Genomic DNA, 27,652 nt, shown 5'->3' with positions numbered 1-27,652 from the left:
TTAAGACAGACTTAAAACAGACTTAAGACAGATTTAAGACAAAATCCTAACTTAAGTCTGTCTTAAGTCTGTCTTAAGTCTATCTTAAGTTTGTCTTAAGTCAACCTTAAGACAAAATCCTAACTTTACTACTACTAAATGCCTTCTGTGAATACCAAAAGTAGTACGTTTAGGATTATGTCTTAAGTTAGTTCTGTGAATCGGGCCCCTAGTCCTTCCCCCTACACTACCGACTGCTCTGCCCTGTACCCGCTGAGGGGCGTCGGTCCATCCCCACTTCCTTCCAGGATCACCCGCTGCAGGTGTGTGTGTATAGATATATATGTACATACTTGTGTAGTCATGCTGGTGTGCGCGGGTGCTTGTAGGTGTATGTGTGTAAGAGATTGTGCCCAGTGCCCACCCTGTTAAAATGTTGACCCTAGCTCAATGTTGGTAATTCTTAGCAACTTCCGGGCATCCATGGGATGATGCGTATCGCCCCGGCACACTACATTTGCGACACTTCTAGTGTATACCAGGATGATGCCCACTGCCCCCTTTGTAGAATGCTGGTCTTGGCTCAGTGGTGGTAAATCTGTGGTATCTAGCGGATGGTGCCCATTGACACATGGGAAGATACTGGCCCTCGCAAAATAGTGGTACTCCTTGGCAACTAGTGAGTATCCAAGGCAAGAGGCTCATCGGCCGCCCTTGGTAAAATTCTCTTTCTTGGCAATTTATGGGCATCCACGGCATGCTGTCCACCACTGCTAAAATGCTGGCCTGGCACAGTGATGATAAGTTCTGGCAGTTTGTGGGCATCCATTCCACAATGCCCACCATTAGTAAACTACTGGTCATAGCAAATTTGTTGCTGCCCCTGGCATATTGTGGGCATCCATGGTTTGATTGTGTCCATCACTGAATGCTTGTCCTGACAGAATGGTGGTCCTGGAAGATTAGAATGGTGGTCCTGGCAGATGGTGGTCCTGGCAGATGGTAGTCCTGGCAGAATGGTGGTCCTGGCAGAATGGTGGTTCTGGCAGATGGTGGTCTTGGCAGTATGCTGGTCCTGGCAGATGGTGGTCCTGGCAGATGGTGGTCCTGGCAGGCAGGGTGGTCCTGGCAGAATGCTGGTCCTGACAGAATAGTGTCCTGGCAGAATGGTGGTCCCGGCAGAATGCTGGTCCTGGCAGATGGTGGTCCTGATGGAATTGTGGCCCTGGCAGATGGCGGTCCTAGCAGAATGGTGGTCCAGGAAGATCGTGTTCCTGATAGATGGTGGTCATGGCAGATGGTGGTCCTGGCAGAATGCGGGTCCTGGCAGATTAGAACAGTGGTCCTGGCAGAATGCTGGTCCTGGCAGAATGGTGGTCTTGGCAGAATGCTGGTCCTGGCAGATTAGCACGGTGGTCCTGGCAGATGGTGGTCCTGGCAGATGGTGGTCCTGGCAGATGGCGGTCCTAGCAGAATGGTGGTCCAAGAAGTTCGTGTTCCTGATAGATGGTGACCCTGGCAGAATGCTCACACTGGCAGAATGGTGGTCTTGGCAGATGGTGGTCCTGGCAGAATGGTGGTCCTGGCAGATGGAGGTACTTGCAGAATGGTGGTCCTGGCAGATGGCAGTCCTGACAGAATGGTGGTCCTGGCAGATGGTGGTCTTGGCAGATGGTGGTCCTAGCAGATGGTGGTCCTGGCAGAATGGTGGTCCTGGCAGAATGCTGGTCCTGGCAGAATGGTGGTCCCGGCAGAGTGGTGGTCCTGGCAGAATGCTGGTCCTGGCAGAATGCTGATCCTGGCAGATTAGAACAGGGTCCTGGTAGATGGTGGTCCTGGCAGATGGAGGTCCTTGCAGAATGGTGGTCATGGAAGATGGTGACCCTGGCAGAATGCTCACACTGGCAGAATGGTGGTCTTGGCAGATGGTGGTCCTGGCAGATGGTCGTCCTGGCAGATGGTGGTCCTGGCAGAATGGTGGTCCTGGCAGATGGTGGTCTTGGCAGATGGTGGTCCTAGCAGATGGTGGTCCTGGCAGAATGGTGGTCCTGGCAGATGGTGGTCCTGGCAGATGGTGGTCTTGGCAGATGGTGGTCCTAGCAGATGGTGGTCCTGGCAGAACGGTGGTCCTGGCAGATTGGTGGACCCGGCAGAATGCTGGTCCTGGCACAATGGTGGTCATTCCTGACATGCTATGCCCAGTCATGGCACTGGAATTCCTACTGCCCATGGCAGAAAGGTGGTCTTTGCTCTACGGTGGTAATTCTGACATATTGTGGGCATCTATTCCACAAAGCCCACCCTTAGTAAACTGCTGGCCATAGCAAATTTTCTGCTGTTCCTGGCATATTGTGGGCATCCATGGTTTGATGGTGTCCATCACTGAATGCTGGTCCTGGCAGAATGCTGGTCCTGGAAGACGGTGGTTCTGACAGAATGCTGGTCCTGGCAGAATGGTGGTCCTGGCAGATGGTGGTCCTGGCAGAATGGTGGTCCGGGCAGATGGTGGTTTTGGCAGAATGCTGGTCCTGGCAGATGGTGGTCCTGGCAGACAGGGTGGTCCTGACCGAATAGTGTCCTGGCAGAATGGTGGTCCCGGCAGAATGCTGGTCCTGGCAGATGGTGGTCCTGACAGATGGTGGTTCTGACAGAAAGCTGGTCCTGACAGATGGTGGTTCTGACAGAATGCTGGTCCTGACAGATGGTGGTTCTGACAGAATAGTGTCCTGGCAGAATGGTGGTCCCGGCAGAATGCTGGTCCTGGCAGATGGTGGTCCTGATGGAATTGTGGCCCTGGCAGATGGCGGTCCTAGCAGAATGGTGGTCCAGGAAGATCGTGTTCCTGATAAATGGTGGTCATGGCAGATGGTGGTCCTAGCAGAACGCTGGTACTGGCAGATTAGAATGCTGGTCCTGGCAGAATGCTGGTCCTGGCAGAATGCTGGTCTTAGCACAATGGTGGTCATTCCTGACATGCAATGCCCACTCATGGCTCTAGGATTACTGCCCATGGCAGAAAGGTGGTCTTTGCTCTACGGTGGTAATTCTGAGCATACTGTGGGCATCTATTGCACAATGGCACCCACACCTGGTATAACGTTCACCCTGGCGCTACCGTAGTATTTCCTCCCATACTGTCGCCATCCATGGCACGATGGTGGTCCTGGCAGGATTGTGATCATTTCTGAAATATTGTGGACATCCATCTGACAATAGTGTTCATTGTTGTCATACTGCAGGCATCAACGGCACGTGCACCTTCTATACCGCTGCCCATGCCCAATGATACTTTATGCCATACTGTGGGCATGGATGGCATCAAGGTGCTCAGCTTGGCATAATGCTACCGCTGACTTCATGGTGGTAATGTCTGTAACACCGAGCCCATGGTATGGCGGTGCCAAGGCACACGTGATTATGTTGATGACATTACAGTTCAAGCAGATCAGGGGAAAGAGGGACCAATGCCAGTGAACATATGCAATGCACATAGATTCTTAGATCAACCTCTCTATAAACCCCATACAGACACTTTCTTTGCCAAAGTTATGGGTCAAAATAATTAACAACAAGGGGTGGTGATGGACAGAGTCTCTGAATTAAGCAGAAAACTCTCACCCAGTCAAGAGATCAGGGCTAGATCCAACACCGTTTTTTAGCTCACTGCATCATCCCAGTTTCAGAACCTGGCTGTATGCAAATTAGTCTGTTCCTGTCCCAGTGCATGATGGGAACAGGGCAAACCAAACTACAAAGCCAATTCTTACACTGGAAAGGAAACAAGCTACCGGGGACCGGTTTCTGGCATTTCAGCCTCTTCGGCCCGGCTTGCTTGAATCCTGATGGTGCAGTGAGCAAGGGACTCATGTCTGAGCATACCCTTCCACGCTTAGGGTGGACAAAATAATTAACAACAAGGGGTGGTGATGGACAGAGTCTCTGAATTAAGCAGAAAACTCTCACCCAGTCAAGAGATCAGGGCTAGATCCAACACCGTTTTTTAGCTCACTGCATCATCCCAGTTTCAGAACCTGGCTGTATGCAAATTAGTCTGTTCCTGTCCCAGTGCATGATGGGAACAGGGCAAACCAAACTACAAAGCCAATTCTTACACTGGAAAGGAAACAAGCTACCGGGGACCGGTTTCTGGCATTTCAGCCTCTTCGGCCCGGCTTGCTTGAATCCTGATGGTGCAGTGAGCAAGGGACTCATGTCTGAGCATACCCTTCCACGCTTAGGGTGGACAAAATAATTAACAACAAGGGGTGGTGATGGACAGAGTCTCTGAATTAAGCAGAAAACTCTCACCCAGTCAAGAGATCAGGGCTAGATCCAACACCGTTTTTTAGCTCACTGCATCATCCCAGTTTCAGAACCTGGCTGTATGCAAATTAGTCTGTTCCTGTCCCAGTGCATGATGGGAACAGGGCAAACCAAACTACAAAGCCAATTCTTACACTGGAAAGGAAACAAGCTACCGGGGACCGGTTTCTGGCATTTCAGCCTCTTCGGCCCGGCTTGCTTGAATCCTGATGGTGCAGTGAGCAAGGGACTCATGTCTGAGCATACCCTTCCACGCTTAGGGTGGACAAAATAATTAACAACAAGGGGTGGTGATGGACAGAGTCTCTGAATTAAGCAGAAAACTCTCACCCAGTCAAGAGATCAGGGCTAGATCCAACACCGTTTTTTAGCTCACTGCATCATCCCAGTTTCAGAACCTGGCTGTATGCAAATTAGTCTGTTCCTGTCCCAGTGCATGATGGGAACAGGGCAAACCAAACTACAAAGCCAATTCTTACACTGGAAAGGAAACAAGCTACCGGGGACCGGTTTCTGGCATTTCAGCCTCTTCGGCCCGGCTTGCTTGAATCCTGATGGTGCAGTGAGCAAGGGACTCATGTCTGAGCATACCCTTCCACGCTTAGGGTGGACAAAATAATTAACAACAAGGGGTGGTGATGGACAGAGTCTCTGAATTAAGCAGAAAACTCTCACCCAGTCAAGAGATCAGGGCTAGATCCAACACCGTTTTTTAGCTCACTGCATCATCCCAGTTTCAGAACCTGGCTGTATGCAAATTAGTCTGTTCCTGTCCCAGTGCATGATGGGAACAGGGCAAACCAAACTACAAAGCCAATTCTTATACTGGAAAGGAAACAAGCTACCGGGGACCGGTTTCTGGCATTTCAGCCTCTTCGGCCCGGCTTGCTTGAATCCTGATGGTGCAGTGAGCAAGGGACTCATGTCTGAGCATACCCTTCCACGCTTAGGGTGGACAAAATAATTAACAACAAGGGGTGGTGATGGACAGAGTCTCTGAATTAAGCAGAAAACTCTCACCCAGTCAAGAGATCTGGGCTAGATCCAACACCGTTTTTTAGCTCACTGCATCATCCCAGTTTCAGAACCTGGCTGTATGCAAATTAGTCTGTTCCTGTCCCAGTGCATGATGGGAACAGGGCAAACCAAACTACAAAGCCAATTCTTACACTGGAAAGGAAACAAGCTACCGGGGACCGGTTTCTGGCATTTCAGCCTCTTCGGCCCGGCTTGCTTGAATCCTGATGGTGCAGTGAGCAAGGGACTCATGTCTGAGCATACCCTTCCACGCTTAGGGTGGACAAAATAATTAACAACAAGGGGTGGTGATGGACAGAGTCTCTGAATTAAGCAGAAAACTCTCACCCAGTCAAGAGATCAGGGCTAGATCCAACACCGTTTTTTAGCTCACTGCATCATCCCAGTTTCAGAACCTGGCTGTATGCAAATTAGTCTGTTCCTGTCCCAGTGCATGATGGGAACAGGGCAAACCAAACTACAAAGCCAATTCTTACACTGGAAAGGAAACAAGCTACCGGGGACCGGTTTCTGGCATTTCAGCCTCTTCGGCCCGGCTTGCTTGAATCCTGATGGAGCAGTGAGAGCCAGGGACAGACTAATTTGCATACAGCCAGGTTCTGAAACTGGGATGGTGCAATGAGCTAAAAAACGGTGTTGGATCTAGCCCTGATCTCTTGACTGGGTGAGAGTACTCTGCTTAATTCAGAGACTCTGTCCATCACCACCCCTTGTTGTAAATAATTTTGTCCACCCTAAGCGTGGAAGGGTATACTCAGATGTGAGTCCCTTGCTCATTGCACCATCAGGATTCAAGCAAGCCGGGCCGAAGACGCCTGAAATGGCAGAAACCGGTCCCCGGAAGCTTGTTTCCTTCCCAGTGTAAGAATTGGCTTTTGTAGTCTGGTCTGCCCTGTTCCCATGATGCACTGGGCCAGGGACAGACTAATTTGCATACAGCCAGGTTCTGAAACTGGGATGGTGCAATGAGCTAAAAAACGGTGTTGGATCTAGCCCTGATCTCTTGACTGGGTGAGAGTACTCTGCTTAATTCAGAGACTCTGTCCATCACCACCCCTTGTTGTAAATAATTTTGTCCACCCTAAGCGTGGAAGGGTATACTCAGATGTGAGTCCCTTGCTCATTGCACCATCAGGATTCAAGCAAGCCGGGCCGAAGACGCCTGAAATGGCAGAAACCGGTCCCCGGAAGCTTGTTTCCTTCCCAGTGTAAGAATTGGCTTTTGTAGTCTGGTCTGCCCTGTTCCCATGATGCACTGGGCCAGGGACAGACTAATTTGCATACAGCCAGGTTCTGAAACTGGGATGGTGCAATGAGCTAAAAAACGGTGTTGGATCTAGCCCTGATCTCTTGACTGGGTGAGAGTACTCTGCTTAATTCAGAGACTCTGTCCATCACCACCCCTTGTTGTAAATAATTTTGTCCACCCTAAGCGTGGAAGGGTATACTCAGATGTGAGTCCCTTGCTCATTGCACCATCAGGATTCAAGCAAGCCGGGCCGAAGACGCCTGAAATGGCAGAAACCGGTCCCCGGAAGCTTGTTTCCTTCCCAGTGTAAGAATTGGCTTTTGTAGTCTGGTCTGCCCTGTTCCCATGATGCACTGGGTCAGGGACAGACTAATTTGCATACAGCCAGGTTCTGAAACTGGGATGGTGCAATGAGCTAAAAAACGGTGTTGGATCTAGCCCTGATCTCTTGACTGGGTGAGAGTACTCTGCTTAATTCAGAGACTCTGTCCATCACCACCCCTTGTTGTAAATAATTTTGTCCACCCTAAGCGTGGAAGGGTATACTCAGATGTGAGTCCCTTGCTCATTGCACCATCAGGATTCAAGCAAGCCGGGCCGAAGACGCCTGAAATGGCAGAAACCGGTCCCCGGAAGCTTGTTTCCTTCCCAGTGTAAGAATTGGCTTTTGTAGTCTGGTCTGCCCTGTTCCCATGATGCACTGGGCCAGGGACAGACTAATTTGCATACAGCCAGGTTCTGAAACTGGGATGGTGCAATGAGCTAAAAAACGGTGTTGGATCTAGCCCTGATCTCTTGACTGGGTGAGAGTACTCTGCTTAATTCAGAGACTCTGTCCATCACCACCCCTTGTTGTAAATAATTTTGTCCACCCTAAGCGTGGAAGGGTATACTCAGATGTGAGTCCCTTGCTCATTGCACCATCAGGATTCAAGCAAGCCGGGCCGAAGACGCCTGAAATGGCAGAAACCGGTCCCCGGAAGCTTGTTTCCTTCCCAGTGTAAGAATTGGCTTTTGTAGTCTGGTCTGCCCTGTTCCCATGATGCACTGGGCCAGGGACAGACTAATTTGCATACAGCCAGGTTCTGAAACTGGGATGGTGCAATGAGCCAAAAAACGGTGTTGGATCTAGCCCTGATCTCTTGACTGGGTGAGAGTACTCTGCTTAATTCAGAGACTCTGTCCATCACCACCCCTTGTTGTAAATAATTTTGTCCACCCTAAGCGTGGAAGGGTATACTCAGATGTGAGTCCCTTGCTCATTGCACCATCAGGATTCAAGCAAGCCGGGCCGAAGACGCCTGAAATGGCAGAAACCGGTCCCCGGAAGCTTGTTTCCTTCCCAGTGTAAGAATTGGCTTTTGTAGTCTGGTCTGCCCTGTTCCCATGATGCACTGGGCCAGGGACAGACTAATTTGCATACAGCCAGGTTCTGAAACTGGGATGGTGCAATGAGCTAAAAAACGGTGTTGGATCTAGCCCTGATCTCTTGACTGGGTGAGAGTACTCTGCTTAATTCAGAGACTCTGTCCATCACCACCCCTTGTTGTAAATAATTTTGTCCACCCTAAGCGTGGAAGGGTATACTCAGATGTGAGTCCCTTGCTCATTGCACCATCAGGATTCAAGCAAGCCGGGCCGAAGACGCCTGAAATGGCAGAAACCGGTCCCCGGAAGCTTGTTTCCTTCCCAGTGTAAGAATTGGCTTTTGTAGTCTGGTCTGCCCTGTTCCCATGATGCACTGGGCCAGGGACAGACTAATTTGCATACAGCCAGGTTCTGAAACTGGGATGGTGCAATGAGCTAAAAAACGGTGTTGGATCTAGCCCTGATCTCTTGACTGGGTGAGAGTACTCTGCTTAATTCAGAGACTCTGTCCATCACCACCCCTTGTTGTAAATAATTTTGTCCACCCTAAGCGTGGAAGGGTATACTCAGATGTGAGTCCCTTGCTCATTGCACCATCAGGATTCAAGCAAGCCGGGCCGAAGACGCCTGAAATGGCAGAAACCGGTCCCCGGAAGCTTGTTTCCTTCCCAGTGTAAGAATTGGCTTTTGTAGTCTGGTCTGCCCTGTTCCCATGATGCACCGGGCCAGGGACAGACTAATTTGCATACAGCCAGGTTCTGAAACTGGGATGGTGCAATGAGCTAAAAAACGGTGTTGGATCTAGCCCTGATCTCTTGACTGGGTGAGAGTACTCTGCTTAATTCAGAGACTCTGTCCATCACCACCCCTTGTTGTAAATAATTTTGTCCACCCTAAGCGTGGAAGGGTATACTCAGATGTGAGTCCCTTGCTCATTGCACCATCAGGATTCAAGCAAGCCGGGCCGAAGACGCCTGAAATGGCAGAAACCGGTCCCCGGAAGCTTGTTTCCTTCCCAGTGTAAGAATTGGCTTTTGTAGTCTGGTCTGCCCTGTTCCCATGATGCACTGGGCCAGGGACAGACTAATTTGCATACAGCCAGGTTCTGAAACTGGGATGGTGCAATGAGCTAAAAAACGGTGTTGGATCTAGCCCTGATCTCTTGACTGGGTGAGAGTACTCTGCTTAATTCAGAGACTCTGTCCATCACCACCCCTTGTTGTAAATAATTTTGTCCACCCTAAGCGTGGAAGGGTATACTCAGATGTGAGTCCCTTGCTCATTGCACCATCAGGATTCAAGCAAGCCGGGCCGAAGACGCCTGAAATGGCAGAAACCGGTCCCCGGAAGCTTGTTTCCTTCCCAGTGTAAGAATTGGCTTTTGTAGTCTGGTCTGCCCTGTTCCCATGATGCACTGGGCCAGGGACAGACTAATTTGCATACAGCCAGGTTCTGAAACTGGGATGGTGCAATGAGCTAAAAAACGGTGTTGGATCTAGCCCTGATCTCTTGACTGGGTGAGAGTACTCTGCTTAATTCAGAGACTCTGTCCATCACCACCCCTTGTTGTAAATAATTTTGTCCACCCTAAGCGTGGAAGGGTATACTCAGATGTGAGTCCCTTGCTCATTGCACCATCAGGATTCAAGCAAGCCGGGCCGAAGACGCCTGAAATGGCAGAAACCGGTCCCCGGAAGCTTGTTTCCTTCCCAGTGTAAGAATTGGCTTTTGTAGTCTGGTCTGCCCTGTTCCCATGATGCACTGGGCCAGGGACAGACTAATTTGCATACAGCCAGGTTCTGAAACTGGGATGGTGCAATGAGCTAAAAAACGGTGTTGGATCTAGCCCTGATCTCTTGACTGGGTGAGAGTACTCTGCTTAATTCAGAGACTCTGTCCATCACCACCCCTTGTTGTAAATAATTTTGTCCACCTTAAGCGTGGAAGGGTATACTCAGATGTGAGTCCCTTGCTCATTGCACCATCAGGATTCAAGCAAGCCGGGCCGAAGACGCCTGAAATGGCAGAAACCGGTCCCCGGAAGCTTGTTTCCTTCCCAGTGTAAGAATTGGCTTTTGTAGTCTGGTCTGCCCTGTTCCCATGATGCACCGGGCCAGGGACAGACTAATTTGCATACAGCCAGGTTCTGAAACTGGGATGGTGCAATGAGCTAAAAAACGGTGTTGGATCTAGCCCTGATCTCTTGACTGGGTGAGAGTACTCTGCTTAATTCAGAGACTCTGTCCATCACCACCCCTTGTTGTAAATAATTTTGTCCACCCTAAGCGTGGAAGGGTATACTCAGATGTGAGTCCCTTGCTCATTGCACCATCAGGATTCAAGCAAGCCGGGCCGAAGACGCCTGAAATGGCAGAAACCAGTCCCCGGAAGCTTGTTTCCTTCCCAGTGTAAGAATTGGCTTTTGTAGTCTGGTCTGCCCTGTTCCCATGATGCACTGGGCCAGGGACAGACTAATTTGCATACAGCCAGGTTCTGAAACTGGGATGGTGCAATGAGCTAAAAAACGGTGTTGGATCTAGCCCTGATCTCTTGACTGGGTGAGAGTACTCTGCTTAATTCAGAGACTCTGTCCATCACCACCCCTTGTTGTAAATAATTTTGTCCACCCTAAGCGTGGAAGGGTATACTCAGATGTGAGTCCCTTGCTCATTGCACCATCAGGATTCAAGCAAGCCGGGCCGAAGACGCCTGAAATGGCAGAAACCGGTCCCCGGAAGCTTGTTTCCTTCCCAGTGTAAGAATTGGCTTTTGTAGTCTGGTCTGCCCTGTTCCCATGATGCACTGGGCCAGGGACAGACTAATTTGCATACAGCCAGGTTCTGAAACTGGGATGGTGCAATGAGCTAAAAAACGGTGTTGGATCTAGCCCTGATCTCTTGACTGGGTGAGAGTACTCTGCTTAATTCAGAGACTCTGTCCATCACCACCCCTTGTTGTAAATAATTTTGTCCACCCTAAGCGTGGAAGGGTATACTCAGATGTGAGTCCCTTGCTCATTGCACCATCAGGATTCAAGCAAGCCGGGCCGAAGACGCCTGAAATGGCAGAAACCGGTCCCCGGAAGCTTGTTTCCTTCCCAGTGTAAGAATTGGCTTTTGTAGTCTGGTCTGCCCTGTTCCCATGATGCACTGGGCCAGGGACAGACTAATTTGCATACAGCCAGGTTCTGAAACTGGGATGGTGCAATGAGCTAAAAAACGGTGTTGGATCTAGCCCTGATCTCTTGACTGGGTGAGAGTACTCTGCTTAATTCAGAGACTCTGTCCATCACCACCCCTTGTTGTAAATAATTTTGTCCACCCTAAGCGTGGAAGGGTATACTCAGATGTGAGTCCCTTGCTCATTGCACCATCAGGATTCAAGCAAGCCAGGGCCGAAGACGCCTGAAATGGCAGAAACCGGTCCCCGGAAGCTTGTTTCCTTCCCAGTGTAAGAATTGGCTTTTGTAGTGTAGTCTGGTCTGCCCTGTTCCCATGATGCACTGGGCCAGGGACAGACTAATTTGCATACAGCCAGGTTCTGAAACTGGGATGGTGCAATGAGCTAAACAAGCATTTACAATGCAACGGTTTCGCCTTTGGAAAAGTTTGAGCTATCGGCATTGTGAATTACAAACTTTTTATTTATGTGTTGGTTTTGAAAACAGATAAATAAATGGCATTGTCATTTACAATGGCAATAGCTTAATCTCTCGCAAATGCGATTTGTATTGCATTTTCAATGCAATAGGTCACGTATTTAAGCAAGTTTATGCTATTGACATTGCAAATAATTCGTTTTATTTATGTTTCAAAAACCAAAACATAAATAAAAGGTCTCACACTGCTGTCTCTCACACTGCTGACTCTGCCTTGAACACACCCACTGCTGTCTCTCTCACACACACTGCTGTCTTTCTTACAGACACTGCTGTCTCTCATACACAATGTCTCTCACACTGAAGGTGTGGGTTGTTTCCAGCTCATCCCGGCTCCCCAGGTTTAAAAAAAAAAATCTGATACGATATAAAGGGCTTTAATGCTTTTGGGTCAAGTTCCCGATATAAAAAAAAATGAACAAAAAAAAAAGTTGCATTACCACCTAAACAGAAAACTCGCTACTACTAATATATGAGGAGGACACTACCAATTCTAGTAAACAAAAAAAACACCAACGCTCCAATTTAAACAGAAAATACACCCCCCCCTTGCATGCAAATAGAAAACATACACGCTAATACAGCACACTTCCACTTATACGTAAACAGAGCACACACTACAGCTTGTATTTAACCAGAACACACACCACTTGATTGTGAACAGAAAACACACAACCACCAGAATGTAAAACAGAAAACACACAACCACCAGAATGTAAAACAGAAAACACACAACCACCAGAACGTAAACAAAATAAATACTGCCAATTGCGGCTAAACAGAAAACCCTACCATTTGACTGTGAACAGAAAACACTACCACTTGCACGTAAATAGAGGAAACACTACCACTGGCAACAAAATACAGAAAACACTACAACTCGCTTGATTGCCAACAGCAATCCTGAGGGCCCCGGGATTAAACACGTGCCAAGTTAGTGCTGGGTGAGTGACTGAGCGCAAAGATGGAAAAGTGAGGGGATAGATGGGCTGCTGGACTAGTGGGTGAGAGTATGAATGGATGAACAAGGTCTAATAAGTACAACTAGGAAGGAATATTAGGAAGGAAGGAAGGAAGGAGGGCTGGGGACGGCAGCAGCAGGTCAGCCGCCGCACGGGGGCAGAGACTACAGTGCAGGCCATGACAGTAAAATAGAGGCAGGAGTAGGACAACTCATGTCATTGAGAATCAGAAGCAGCAGCACGCCAAACTGAGGCAGCAGCACGCCGCCCGAGATAGAAGTGCAAAGACCGCAGCACAGTGCGTGCTCACTGAAATAGAAGCAGCACAGCCTGACTTTAGGCACAGGCGACACATTACAAAAATACAGACATTTAAAATACAGGGAGTACAAGCTAAAGCCTGACGACACTAAGCCCACGGATATCTGCACAGTGAGTGACCCAGGCACCACAAAGCAGTTCGCGGCGACTGTAACCAACGGAAATCTGTACAGTGAGCCGCACTAAAAGACAGAGGGACTGAGGGAGTAAGGTGCCTCATAGTGAAACTCAGAAGCAGTAACGCACTGCGTCACACAAAGCTCGAGGACAGTGGCACAAGGACTGTCACGGAAAGAGGCCGCATGGCAGTGCATCATGCACGCCGGTAAAACAGGCTGAACCTAGTCTGCCAATAAAATTCAGGCATATCAACACAACATCTGACACTAAAAGCTAAGGGCAGCAGCGCCCGGCACCTAGTACCCAATGGCATCATCGTCTAACACTAAGCTCACAGACAACCCATCACCTAGGCCTAAGGCACAAATGTATAAAGACATTTTCTCCCACTAAAATTAAAGATCAGCATCACGTTGTTTGACATCACTACATGGACAAAATTGAGCCTGCAGCAAGCACAAATGCATGCAGTGTTCCATACCTTGCAATACACATATACACCTATCTTTATAAGTTCAAAACTGCCCCGATTTGATAACCTAGGGCACTTTTTTTAGCCATCTAATCGCCAAATGGGCCACCTTTATTTTAGTGCCCAGGCCTATTTCCTACCCCAATCTGACCTTGAATATACACTGATATAACAAGAAAGCATGTGTCGGTAAAACAATGTGGCCTGCAGCAGGGAAACAGTGCAATACTCCACCTATATACACTGGGTCAGCACCACCAAAGAGAGATAAACATAGGAGCAATCACTTCTCACGTATGCACAACGACTGCCCAACTCCTAACGCTGGGCCAGCTGCCCTGCCGCTGAGACAAAAACTCAAATTATCAGCTTAGTGCTTGTATATAATTCACGAGACGGCAGCTCAGCATCTGTTATTGAAACACAGGGATAGCAAAACAGAGGGCCGAACATTAAAAGGCAGAGGAAAATAGCCCAATGCTAGTCTTAAGTAAATGCAATGTTTTGAAATAGCACGTCTGCTTTAACAGCTACCTCCCGTTAGACAACATACAATGCTTATCCAACAGACATTTCTCACAAATATGACCTGCTTCTCTCTAGATCGGGTAGCACCAACCTATCGTTCTTCCTAGCTAAGAGAATTCCAGTCCACCATAGAATCATAGCAGCATTCCGTGCCTCACTAGTTGATTTTCGAAGTGTATTGTTAGAACCCTAGGAGCAGGCTGCCTCGTCGACTTTAAACTAACAACAACTTACCACTGGATCGCTCTAATCTTTTTCTTTGTACATCCTGTTGCAGAAAGCTTTCTTCTGGGTCCTAACTGCTGCCTCTTATACAGACCGTGGCTTGGGCACCAACACCCCTTGCCTATTCCAGCCTAGGTCCATTTGTTGAGTGCCTCCGTGGAGTTCAATGTGAAACCTGCAGTTCGCATATTCGGCGGGAGTGGACACGGACGGCGGGAGGGGGCGGGAGTGGACGGCGGGAGGGGGCGGGAGTGGACACGGACGGCGGGAGGGGGCGGGAGTGGACACGGACGGCGGGAGGGGGCGGGAGGGGGCGTATAATTCTGAGTGTTTTTTTTTTTTTAGCATGAAGTATTCTGATTGGCCGCGCGAAACCAATGCATTTGCTTCAGAGCGAATCTGCCTGGATAATATGATGCCAAGGGAGAAGCCGATAGAGGGCAGAAAGCTTTCTTCTGGGTCCTAACTGCTGCCTCTTATACAGACCGTGGCTTGGGCACCAACACCCCTTGCCTATTCCAGCCTAGGTCCATTTGTTGAGTGCCTCCGTGGAGTTCAATGTGAAACCTGCAGTTCGCATATTCGGCGGGAGTGGACACGGACGGCGGGAGGGGGCGGGAGTGGACGGCGGGAGGGGGCGGGAGTGGACACGGACGGCGGGAGGGGGCGGGAGGGGGCGGGAGTGGACACGGACGGCGGGAGGGGGCGGGAGGGGGCGGGAGTGGACACGGACGGCGGGAGGGGGCGGGAGAGGACACGGACGGCGGGAAACGTGCACAGGACAGCAAGGGGGCGGAAAGGCACACGGAGGGGGCGGGAATGGACAGCGCATCTGAATTCACTTTCAGTGAAAGGGGAGGGAACGGCAAAAAACGTAACTCCGCCCTGGGAAAAAATCTCCGGAACGCCCCCGAATCTGGTCCAGCCTTGATGGACAGATCCGGCACCCAATGGCTAGCCTCCATTTATGGAGCTAACCAATGAGAGCCGGGGGACGTTCCAGGAGTCCTTATTGACGACATAGGATTTCACCTGCGCTGAAGAGCTGCGCAGAGCGCAGCCTTCGGCAGGCGAAACCCAAAAACGATATCAGAAGAGTAAAAAGACCGACCAGATGGGAAGATAAAAGTTATCTACACAATACACAGCCCAGTGTTTGGGCAGCACACACTGCCCGATCAAAAGCGCCACACGTCGTGTTATGTAATCCCTCTAGTGCAGCCCCTTTCCATACAGCAGTGGGACCCGAATTCGGTCAAATCCGTCTTTTCTGGACCGTAGTGCCAAATGAATGACATCTAAGCACTACTCTGGGCACTAGTGGAGACTGAGGTGTCACAAGTCACAGGGTTTGGAGTTGCCGATTCACTTCCGTGTTTAGGTGTCGAGTCTCCCGCCTCCAGGCCGCGTGTTAAATTGATCACTTTTGGGTCATGCTTTTATCCGAGTCACCTCTGGCCTCCGCTTCATGAGCTCACTGCAAAAAAAATAAGCCAGGAAGCATCGGGAGCAGCGCAGATTGTCAGAAGTACAGTCTTTGGCCTCTTTGCTGAGACTACAGAGGCTTGACTCCGCACTTCGCGTGTGCCCGCAAAACCTCTTACCACCAAGGCTTATCTTCTTTAGCAGGGACGACTACAGGCGAATCGCTTCACTGCCTTCGATATAAAGGTTTCAGTCACTCATTTATTCGAGTGCAAATGAATTACATCTTTTAGTCATTTGAGTAAAAAGCCACGTGCCTAGATAATTGTGTTTACCTATGTGTGGATGTCAGACGTCTTTAGCGCCGAATGCTAAATAGTGCTGCTTTTAGGCGCTAACAGAGCTACTACCCCCCTGTACTGAGCTAACTGACTGTGCTGTTGAAGACTGTAGTGACTACGAGTTAATGGTGATAAAAAGTGCTTGCAGGGCTAGATCAGAGCCATTCTCCGGCCAGTGTCTCCATAACCTCATAGTCTGTTGGGTTGGGGCAGAGTCAGTCGTCAAGCCGCGCTCCTGCCGGCCATTAGCCCCCAGCCAGACCGGCCACCCAGGGTAAGCTCTGGCCAAGACTCGAGGGCAGATTAACTGCAGAAATGACAGGAGTGAATAAACCCCATCAGGAGACGGGGGGGAGAAGGAATCCGGGAGGCAGGCGAGGCATTCACCAGGAAGAAAAGACATTCATTGACCAGGCGCCGCAGGAAGCATGGCGATCTGCAGACACAGCAGCCACCCGCAGTCTTAAGTGTCACCTTAAAATAGATAGATTTTCTTTTCGGTGGGGAGAGGGTGCAGAGGGGGACAACAAGGGGGTGGGGAGAATCAAACTCCACAGGTGGGATGGAGAAAGGTTTTGTTGGCGGGCTCCTCCCCGAGGGGGCAGGGACTCGAGCTGGGAGGCCGGGGCTCGGCGAGGAATAAAAAGACACATGGCGCTTGGAGCGCGGTAGAGGGTACAGCGTCCACGCCGAGTCGCCTTCTCCCAGGAAGCAGCCAACGGGCACGGCTGCGGGCAGCACAGACCGGTGACTGTAGCACCGCAGCACGGAGATCAGACGGGGGAGCGGCCCGCACTGCAGAGGCACAGGTCCTCGCCCTGCCGCAGACAGGGGCTGGTGCTCGGGTGATTGAAAGGGTGCCCACAGAGGGATATCAGGGTGCTGCGCCCACAGACCCCCGCCACAGGGCACGAGAAGCCAGCCCTAGGAGGCACCTCCCCGGGCGCACCTGCCACCAGCCCTCGGCCTCGCAAAGCCCCGGACCCATCCTGAAAACTTCAACGGGAAATGGAAGATGAAGCACTCGGAGAACTTCGATGAGCTACTCAAGGCGCTAGGTGAGTGCACGCGGGAGTGGGGAGACCTCCCCTGAGTGGAGATGGGGTGTTGGGTGAGCCTTCGGGGGCGTCAGTCCTGCGTGAACAGTAGGTGGGCGCAATGGCAGTGGGTGAATTATCCTATCGGTCAGTATGTGGGCGACGACACAGCCCTCTCTTGCTGTGGGCGAGTGAGTTCTCCAGGTGAGTCGGCGGTGCAGTTGGTGAGTCATGGACATGGATGGGTGAGTTCTCCAGTTGTTGTGGGTGAGTCCCGTGGGAGGTGCGGGTATGTGCTGGTGCTGTGCTGCGTCCTATGGGAATGGGTGGTTGAGTTCTGTCGGTGCTGTGTGTGAGGCGTTTGGGAGTGGGAGGATGGGTTAAATTGGTACTTTGGGGTAAGTCCCAGTCCCTTGCGAGTGGGACGCTACGTTCTGGTGCCGTGGGGAGTCCAATGGAGAGGGTGGACGAAGACTCCTGTTGCTGTGGGTGAGTCCCGTGGGAGTGGGTGGATGGGTTCTATCGGAGCTGTGGGTGAGTTTCATTGGAGTGGGTGGGCGAGTCCTGACGCTGAGTGGGTGATGGAGTTTTATCGGATTTGTGGGTGAGTCCATTAGGAGTGGGAGGATGGGTTCTGGTGCCGTGGGGGAGTCCCCTGGGGGTGGGTGGATGGATTCTCCTCGTGCTCTGTGCGAGTCCCGTGGGAGTGGGTGGATGGGTTCCAGTCGTCTGCTTGTGTCCGCACCCAACATCCAGCACAATGGCTGCGGAGGGGTTGGGGGGGATTTGGTGGGGAAGCGCTGGAATGAGAGGCTGGGGGCATTAAAAAGAAAAGTTTAAAAAAAAAAAGAAAACTTACCTGACTGCCGACTTCAGAGTCTCTCTCTTGCCTGTTTTCGCTGATGAGCACAGCTGACTCGAGTTGCACGAACGGGAGGGGGGCGGGAGAGAACACGGACGACGGGAGGGGGGCGGGAGAGAACACGGACGACGGGAGGGGACACGGACGACGGGAGGGGGGCGGGAGAGGACACGGGCTGCGGGAGTGGACGGCGGGAGGGGGCGGGAGTGGACACGGACGGCGGGAGGGGGCGGGAGGGGGCGGGAGTGGACACGGACGGCGGGAGGGGGCGGGAGAGGACACGGACGGCGGGAAACGTGCACAGGACAGCAAGGGGGCGGAAAGGCACACGGAGGGGGCGGGAATGGACAGCGCATCTGAATTCACTTTCAGTGAAAGGGGAGGGAACGGCAAAAAACGTAACTCCGCCCTGGGAAAAAATCTCCGGAACGCCCCCGAATCTGGTCCAGCCTTGATGGACAGATCCGGCACCCAATGGCTAGCCTCCATTTATGGAGCTAACCAATGAGAGCCGGGGGACGTTCCAGGAGTCCTTATTGACGACATAGGATTTCACCTGCGCTGAAGAGCTGCGCAGAGCGCAGCCTTCGGCAGGCGAAACCCAAAAACGGTGTTGGATCTAGCCCTGATCTCTTGACTGGGTGAGAGTACTCTGCTTAATTCAGAGACTCTGTCCATCACCACCCCTTGTTGTAAATAAGTTATGGGTCAGGCAAGGTGAAACCTACTGCATTTATAAATGCCTGTTTTATAGAATGTGTGGCCTTTTAATCTTGAGCTGCCATAATGACAAGTCCATAAAAGGCCATTATTAAGATTTTGCAGACAAGAATCCATCTTTTTAAGGCATTCTCCTTGCACCCTCACATTCCTTCTCTTTTGGCGGCAGTGCAAGCTTCTCTCTCGCCCACAAAAAAAGTGGGCGTAACAGGCAGTGCAAGCTTCTCTCGCCCACAAAAAAAGTGGGCGTAACAGGCAGTGCAAGCTTCCCTAACACATAAAGAAGAGGAGAAGCACATGAGGCAGCAGAGCACACCACAAACACACACACACTACAACAAGCACAGGAAAGTCGCCTCACACACAAACAAGTGCAGCAGAGGCAGCGGTGGAGATGGTTCACTCACACACACACACACACACAGTAAACACACCTCTCACACAAACAAGTGCAGCACAGGCATCAATCAATCAATCAATCAGAACACTTGTAAAGCGCGCTACTTACCCGTGAGGGTCTAAAGGCGCGGGGGGGGCAGCTGCTACTGTTCGAAGAGCCACGTCTTGAGGAGTCTTCTGAAAGTGAATAGGTCTGGGGTCTGTCGTATGTTGGTAGGGAGGGTGTTTCAGGTCTTTGGGGCGAGATAAGAGAAGGATCTGCTGCCGGAGGTAGTACGATGGATGCGGGGGACGGAGGCGAGGGCGAGGCTGGAGGATCGGAGCTGGCGGGTGGGGGTGTGGAAGCTGAGTCTGCTGTTCAGGTAGGCTGGTCCGGCGTTGTGGAGTGCTTTGTGTGTGTGTGTGAGGAGCTTGAAGGTGATCCTCTTGGGAAGGTTCAAAGACACACACATACACACACTTCTACAAGCACAGTAAATATGCCTCTCACACAACCAAGTGCAGCACAGGCTGCGGTGTAGGAAGGTTCACACACACACACACACACACACACACACTTCTACAACACAGTAAACACGCCTCTCACACAACCAAGTGCAGCACAGGCTGCAGTGGAGGAAGGTTCACACACACTTCTACAAGCACAGTAAACACGCATCTCACACAACCAAGTGCAGCACAGGCTGCAGCGGAGGAAGGTTCACACACACACACACACACACACTTCTACAAGCACAGTGGAGGTAGGTTCACACACATTTCTACAAGCACAGTACACAAACCTCTCACACAAACAAGTGCAGCACAGGCTGCAGCGGAGGAAGGTTCACACACACATACACACACACCCCAAACTTCTACAAAGACAGTAAACACGTCTCTCACACAAACAAGTACAGCACAGGCAGCAGTGGAGGAAGGTTCAAAGACACACACACACAAACGTCTACATAGACAGTAAACACATCTCACATGAACAAGTGCAGCCTAGGCAGAAGTGGAGGAAGGTTCACACACACACACACACTTCTACAAACACAGTAAAAACGTATCTCACAAACAAGTACAGAACAAGCAGCAGTGGAGGAAGGTTCACACTCACACGCACACACACACACACACACACATACCACACACATACACAACCCAGGGAGAGCTCAGTTTACATGAAATCTAATTTCCCTCACATATACACTTAGGGGCCGATTAGGATGGCAGTGAATCCGCATCCTACGGGCCGGCGGAAGCCACCGCCGGCCTGGAGGATGCGGATTCACCGCCACGGCCACAGAAAACACCCACCGCCAGATCAGGATGGGGGTGGGATTGCGGTGGGACCAGCGGCGGACGGCAGGTCCGTCCGCCGCTGATCCGCGGTGTGTGTGTAGGGCTATTTGGTGACAGTGTCTGCAAGACACCGTCAGCCAAATTAGGATGTGTGGTGTAACATGCTTTTCCACTGCAGCTTTTCCGCCGTGGAATAGCATGTGGTCTTTGGTGTTTGGGGGCCCGTTGCGGGTACCCAGGGTTTCGGGGGTTGGGGGCTGCACATGGGGGGTACCTATGGTACCCCCCAGCATTTACATGCACAAAGCGGCAGGCACCGCACGGTGCCTGCTGCTTTGTGTATGTAAATGCAAAACATGCGTTTTTAACCTTGCGGCCGGTGCTGCTTCAAGCAGCACCCACCGCAAGGTTAAAGATACAGGATGTGACCGCCAGGGTGGCGGTCACATCCTAATTGCACCAGAGGGACCGCCGCTGCCCCTGCGGACGGTCCCTCCACCTCGGGGGTGGCGGACGGACGCAGGTCCGTCGCCATCCTAATAGGCCCCTTAGTTCGTGTCAGGCTGAAAAATATGTGAACCTCCCTCACACATGGAACCACTACACCTAAGGGAGTAGTGTTGGCTTCTCTTACACAACTTTGTAAAATGCTTCAATTTTGAAGTGAGACCTTCAATCTGTGATGGCTTTTTACCTACCAGCAGATTGCATGCTTATAGTGCGAGGCCCATGCTTCTAAAGGAAATAGTAGAACTACAAGTCCCAGAATACATTGTGATGTGTAAAAACCCAGGGTGGGTGAATGTGCCATAATGGCACGGGCCACCCGGCAGCTATTGTCATTATGCTCACACATGATTGTTAGCACCAGGAGCTTGTTCCGCGCTGTAAAATCAGCACAAACGGCGCCATGCTCTGCGCCAGATTGCGCTGCTTCTTTCTGCCGCTCAAGTAGATTTTCTATTTCGAACCGCTGCTTTCTCAAAGCAAACAGTAGCCGCCTGCCGCGACTGCCCGCGATGAGAAATCACGCCAGGACTCGTCCTAGCGCTTGATTTTCTTGCTCGCCAACATAGCGCTTGGCGAGCCGCGAGCAAGAAAAACTCTGTGATGCGGCGGTTAGTGGAGTTTTTCTGAAACCCCAGGCGGAGTGTGGAGTGGGCAACACTTCACCGGCAGAGCAGAGTTTACCGCCCACCCCTAAAATAAATGAACACCCCAGTGGTAACTCTTGCAATACCTACATACCTCTCAATTCCTCCTCATTTGGAGAATGGCGCCCACCAGTGACCCATTTTCCCTCCCCCAAGACAAGCAGAACATAATTTACCCACCCTCACCCTGCCACCCGCCCTCACCTTCTCAAACAAAATTCACCTTCACTGCATATTTGCAGACCACACCATCTCCATGTGTGGCCTCTAGGCGCTACTGCCAGATAAAATCAGTTTCTTGTTACCCATCAACCTCGAAAGGGTCGAAGGCTGAGTGGAAGCGCCGAGGGTCAAGCCTCTGAGCATGAGGTCAAACCAAGCTAGCGCTGCTTGGCTTACAATGACCCACCGGGCACCCTTCTTGGCGCATACATCTTCATTTATCCTGCTTTGAGACTCAAGAGTTTGAGAGCTATGGAGTGCTTGTTGGATTTAGAGACACACATCCACTCTTCACACTTCCCCCTTAATCCCCAGGCTGTCGCAAGCGCTTGGAGGCACACAGCTGTCCTCCAGGCACTAGAAGAGACAGATAGATGGAGGGAGGTGGGCCTCACCGTGCATTTCCTGCCCAGAAGCTCAAAGACCTTGTCATTTTCCTGGTCCTGCAGCAGGCCGGAGGGCACGTTCTCCAGCTGCCCGCCCCGGGGCCCCGACCTGGTGCCCCCCCGGCTCATGCTCCCTGCTCGGTGCGGCGGCGGCGGGTCCCACCCTGGGGTGCGGGCGTCGGTCGAGAGGCCTGGGCGCTGGAGGGGACTTCCGCCGAGCAGTGCCTGCCGCCTCCTCTCGCTGGTGGAGTCCTTCTGCTCGCGCAGGAAGCGACAGAAACCGCCAGGCTGAGCCCGGGGCCTCGTCACACCGAGGGCCCGCTGTGGTAACACCGAGCAGCCTCGCTGCTTCCTCTCTCTAGCGCCCACTTCCCTTTCTCGTGCAAGAGACGCTGCTCGGCGCTGCACTCGAGTGACATGCTCGGAGTGTGCCCTGAGAGCGCCTGGGTGAACCCTCCACCCGCACCCCCACGGGGCATGACAGCAGGTGCATTTGTATGCAACATACAAGCGCTATATAAATACAAACCTTAGTCCGCTGTCCTTCTGCTATCCTTCCAAATCCAAATAACTGACTAACCTATCCACCACTACTTGCATTTTTCACTATACTAATTCAACACTAATCCTCTATGGGTCCCGGAGTAGCGTGCTACTCGCCGAAAAAGCGCTTCAACGCCTTGTCAGGGGTATTAAGCGCTATATAAATGCAATTACAATACAATACATGTTCACCTAACTGGGCTTCTAGGCGCTACTCACACATAAAGGGGGTTTATTGTGACCACCGCCTTGGTAGTGATATTACCAGCATCAGCAAGCGGCATGAATTATCACCTTTAAAAATTACTTTAATGATGATGTTGGTACTTCTGTAAACCTCTTCTATTCCCTTTCGCAGGGACTTGCACCGCCTGGTGGTGGGACCAGAAACTACTCCTCAGGTTGTTGTTGAAAGACAATAGTCATGTGTGGTCACTACTACAGATGTACTGCACACTGAGCTTGTGGCTGAACCCTCTCAAAGCACTGAGCTGACCAATCAGATGGTGGCTGAGGACCATACGAGAGCGGGACAGTGGGAGCTGGCGGTCAACTATGTTCACACAAGGAGATGATGGGTGGAGCGCCGAAACTTTTCAGACACTCACCCCCGGTCACATATCTGGGTTGAATCCATCATCGTTCTTTAGCTCACTTCGCCACCTCAGTTCAGACATGGCCATATGCAAATCAATCTTGACCCTGTGCCTCGTTCCTTATGGGAACAGTCCAGCCCGAACTGCCAAGTCAGGTCCTCCCTGGACTGGAAACAAGCATTTTAGGACCGGTTTCTGGCTAACAGCCGTCATCAGCCAGGCTAGCTTGAATCCAGTGGCAAAGAGAGCAAGGTACCCACGTCTGGGCATACCCTGCCAACTTAGCACGAACAAAGCTTGTGTTTGCTTTGTCTACTATGTTCCACATCGTCGCTGGAGTGTCCACAATCCTTCCTTGGAGTCCACCTTGTCCCTCACATCATAGGAATACTACATTCCCTCGCCACTGCTGCTGAGATGCACCAGAGACCCCGGATTCAGCACAGAGTGGATTTTATAATGCTCCTTCATGGGGCCAGGCCCAAGACAGTGACAAAGGGGAGAACAACCATCATACCAGAGAAGAACCTGTGAAAATAAGGCCACGGTGAATACCTGAGGTAAGAATAAAGCGGATAGTGACAATCTCTGCTCAAGGCATGCGCCGCGGATCGTGCGGCTGCCCTTTAGTTGTCTTCAAGAAAATGATGAGAAAACCACCACGGTTCCTCAGCTCTACTCGAGTGTGTTGGGCTATCACCTGGAGGAGTAGAACCGTGAAGCTGAAGCAGTAGGTACCAGAGAAGACCACCCCCATTGGTCACCTATATCTTTATATATTATCGGACAATTAAGATGGCACGGTATGTGAGGGACCCATGGTGAGACGTCCTATGGACGCAGAATCTTTGGAACCTGTTTAAAATCTACACTGAGGAGGAGCAAGAACTAGGAATGAATGGAAGGCACGATTCCTCACTGATGAAAAAGTCAAAGAACATTTCTAAAGAGACAACAGAGCTTTTCCAAGCATCACCTGCAACAATATCACTCTTCCTTAAAGATCCAGAGGAAAAAGGAGCTGGGAGGGCACTGGCACCGATATATGTTGAATACTTTTATGAGGAAACACCACGATGAAGAACCAACGATGACGAATCCTCAATGACGACAAGTTGAAATAACGTAAATTTTACTACAATAGGGAAACTTATATGAAATTTCCTTAATGATGACAATGCATTTCAGCCACCTTCACTGGGGTGCAATAATCAGAACCTATTCTAAGTTTGTCCTGCAAAATGGAATAAAAAACATGGATTTTCGTGAAAGAATGTTGTTTCTGATATTATATATACATATGTATGTATGTCTATATATATATATATATATATATATATATATATATTCCACCAATCCCGCTTCTGCTACAAACGGGCTGCCACATGCTCAGGTACGGTAGAAAAAAGCTTTATTTTCATCATCCGGGCACATCTTGGTTTGATGACAATTCGCCACTGCTGTAACACCTGGCAGACGCGTTTCGGCTTGTTTGCCTTCCTCAATGCCAGCTGTGTGTGACAGTGAAACGTGGACAGGGATTTTAAAGTCCATCCATCAACTCCCATTGGAGGAACCACATAGCCATATACAGAGGACTGCGGGTTGCAGATAGTACTCACTCCGCCTGTTGTTTTATGTCCCCTTCAATTCACGCCATGTAAAATCACTGTGTATCGCAGGATGTTGGCCAATACATACCGCAACTGAGGAAAACACAGTCTAAATTCGGGGACATAGTTCAGTGACTGCGTACCAGCACAAAATAATGCTCTGACTCCGTCAGCTGTCAGGCTGCATTCTCCCCACTGGGGTCAACAGACGGTGATTTGACTTTCCTCCAATTGTCCTTTCAGCAGGCAATCTGCTGCTCTTTCCCCAATGTATAAACACAAGTGCTGCTGCTGGGGGTGCGCTGCGATGCGTACCCTCATTCCAAAGTTTTGTCGGCTATTCTCAGCGCACCAGACCAAGAGGCGTGTCAGTCTTCAAGCACCGACTGTTTGACACATACTCCACCAATCCCGCTTCTGCTACAAACGGGCTGACACATGCTCAGGTACGGTAGAGAAAAGCTTTATTTTCATCATCCGGACACATCTTGCTTTGATGACAATTTGCCACTGCTGTAACACCTGGCAGACGCGTTTCGGCTTGTTTGCCTTCCTCAATGCCAGCTCTGTGTGACAGAGAAACGCGGACAGGGATTTTAAAGTTCACGCATCAACTCCCATTGGAGGAACCACATAGCCATAAACAGAGGACTGCGGGTTGCAGATAGTACTCACTCCGCCTGTTGTTTTATGTCCCCTTCAATTCACACCATGTAAAATCACTGTGTTTCGCAGGATGTTGGCCAATACATACCACAACTGAGGAAAACACAGTCCAAATTCGGGGACATAGTTCAGTGACTGCGTACCCAGCACAAAATAATGCTCTGACTCCGTCAGGTGTCAGGCTGCATTCTCCCCACTGGGGTCAACAGACGGTGATTTGGCTTTCACACAATCATCCTTTCAGCAGGCAAAATATTAATTCCACAAAGGTTGCCCTGTTGGAAACACCACACACGAAGGGGTTAAAGCACAAATGCCGCCGGTAGCAGCACTCCAGCCTGCCAAACACACCAATCCTTGTCATGCCATACACATTTCGGGCTTCCTCGCTGGTTATTGCACTACGCATAACATTTTTGAGAACGGAGGAACAAAGGCACCCACTTGGGTTTTGACACTATCGAGTAGGGCAACGTACTGCCATAACCATAATGTTTCTTTGCCACACCCCCACATGGGCGGGACTTGTATATTTAAACAAATCATGTGCCTGGAACTAAAGCCTTTGTTTTCCGTTTGTGCAGCCGGTGAACAAGGGCGCGAGGACGCCCGAAACGCGTATGGCATGAAAAGGATTGGTGTGTTTGGCAGGCTGGAGTGCTGCTACCGGGGCAATTTGTGCTTCAACCCCTTCGTGTGTGGTGTTTCCAACTGGGCAACCTTTGTGGAATGAATATACATGCGGCTGGTCCAGTCACAGAAATGCCCCGCCGTTGTTACAAGCGGATCTACATTGCTCAGGTACTCGAGCAGTGACAAGAACGAAGGGGGCCTGAGCTGTCGGCAGATATTGGCAACACAACTGTGCTGTTCACATCCCATTCCGCCCATTGGGGTATAACATTTTTGAGAACGGAGGGACAAAGGCACCCACTTGGGTTTTGGCAATATCGATTAGGGCAACGTACTGCAATTACCATAATGCTTCTTTTTCACACACCCACATGGGCGGGACTTGTATATTTAAATAAATAATGTGCCTGGAACTAAAGCCTTTGTTTTCCGTTTGTGCAGCCAGTAAACAAGGGCGCAAGGACGCCCGAAACGCGAATGGCATGACAAGGATTGGTGTGTTTGGCAGGCTGGAGTGCTGCTACCGGCGGCATTTGTGCTTCAAGCCCTTCATGTGTGGTGTTTCCAACAGGGCAACCTTTGTTGAATGAATATATATATATATATATATATATCAATTCGAAAAGCTTGCACCTTGTGGAAAGAGCCTCTCAGGTAGGTTGTCATCCCCCACGGAAGACGCAACACGAAGGGCAGCAACCAAAGCCTTCACTTCTGGCCATACGCGTTTCAGGATCTTTCTCCCTTGTTCACTGGCAGCAAAGAATCACACACGATGTTCAGCAATTACCACCATTTTTTATTTTCACTTAAGCCCCGCCTAACAGGCCTCTGGGCATTCTGGTATTTGTGGTTTGCAAAGTCTTTCCCAAGTGGGCTCTGTGTGTTTTCAATGAAATGCAAAATTATAAAATTCACAGTGGGTCGACTCTAAGTAACAGTCTCTTTATGTTGCCAATAACCTCATAATCCGACGGGGACCCCACCAGTCTTAAGTGCTCGAAGTCTAGCACTTTTGAATCCGCTGTTCGGCGGCGGGCAATTTCCGCGACCGGGGCGGGCCGCTAATATCAATTCGAAAAGCTTGCACCTTGTGGAAAGAGCCTCTCAGGTAGGTTGTTATCCCCCACGGAAGGCGCAACACGAAGGGCAGCAACCAAAGCCTTCATTTCTGGCCATACGCGTTATAGGATCTTTCTCCCTTGTTCACTGGCAGCAAAGAATCACACACGATGTTCAGCAATTACCACCATTTTTTATTTCAAAGAAGTTCATACGCCGCACTCCAGGTGTTTGATTTTGTCACCATCTTTATTTTGTTACACCACCGCCGACACGTTTTGACCACCAAGGTCTTGATCAAGAACTTGGTGGTCGAAACAGTTCCAGTTCCAGGATAGCAAGCATTATGAACAATTGGCGGCTTCATTTCAAGTACTAGCATGATCCAAAAAGAAAGACAGTATGCATTAGAATCAACAAACATTTGCAATGCAATAGGTTTCGCATTAGTTAAATGCAGTGC

The 27,652-nt window shown here is 50.6% G+C and overlaps 1 protein-coding gene across 1 annotated transcript in view; it reads right to left on the bottom strand.

Moving 5' to 3' along the window:
• The window catches only part of WAS (WASP actin nucleation promoting factor), a 139,010-nt gene extending 116,558 nt beyond the window's left edge, over positions 1–22,452 (bottom strand). The window contains exon 1 of the mRNA XM_078664702.1: positions 22,086–22,452. Coding sequence (XP_078520828.1) covers positions 22,086–22,205 — 120 coding nt within the window. The 5' untranslated portion in view covers positions 22,206–22,452. The remainder of the gene's footprint in view (positions 1–22,085) is intronic.
• Between the last annotated feature and the right edge of the window lie 5,200 nt (positions 22,453–27,652).

Source organism: Lissotriton helveticus, chromosome 10, assembly GCF_964261635.1.
Source record: "Lissotriton helveticus chromosome 10, aLisHel1.1, whole genome shotgun sequence".
In the NCBI taxonomy this organism is placed as follows: Eukaryota; Metazoa; Chordata; class Amphibia; order Caudata; family Salamandridae; genus Lissotriton; species Lissotriton helveticus.
This window is presented reverse-complemented; position numbering and strand designations above follow the sequence as displayed.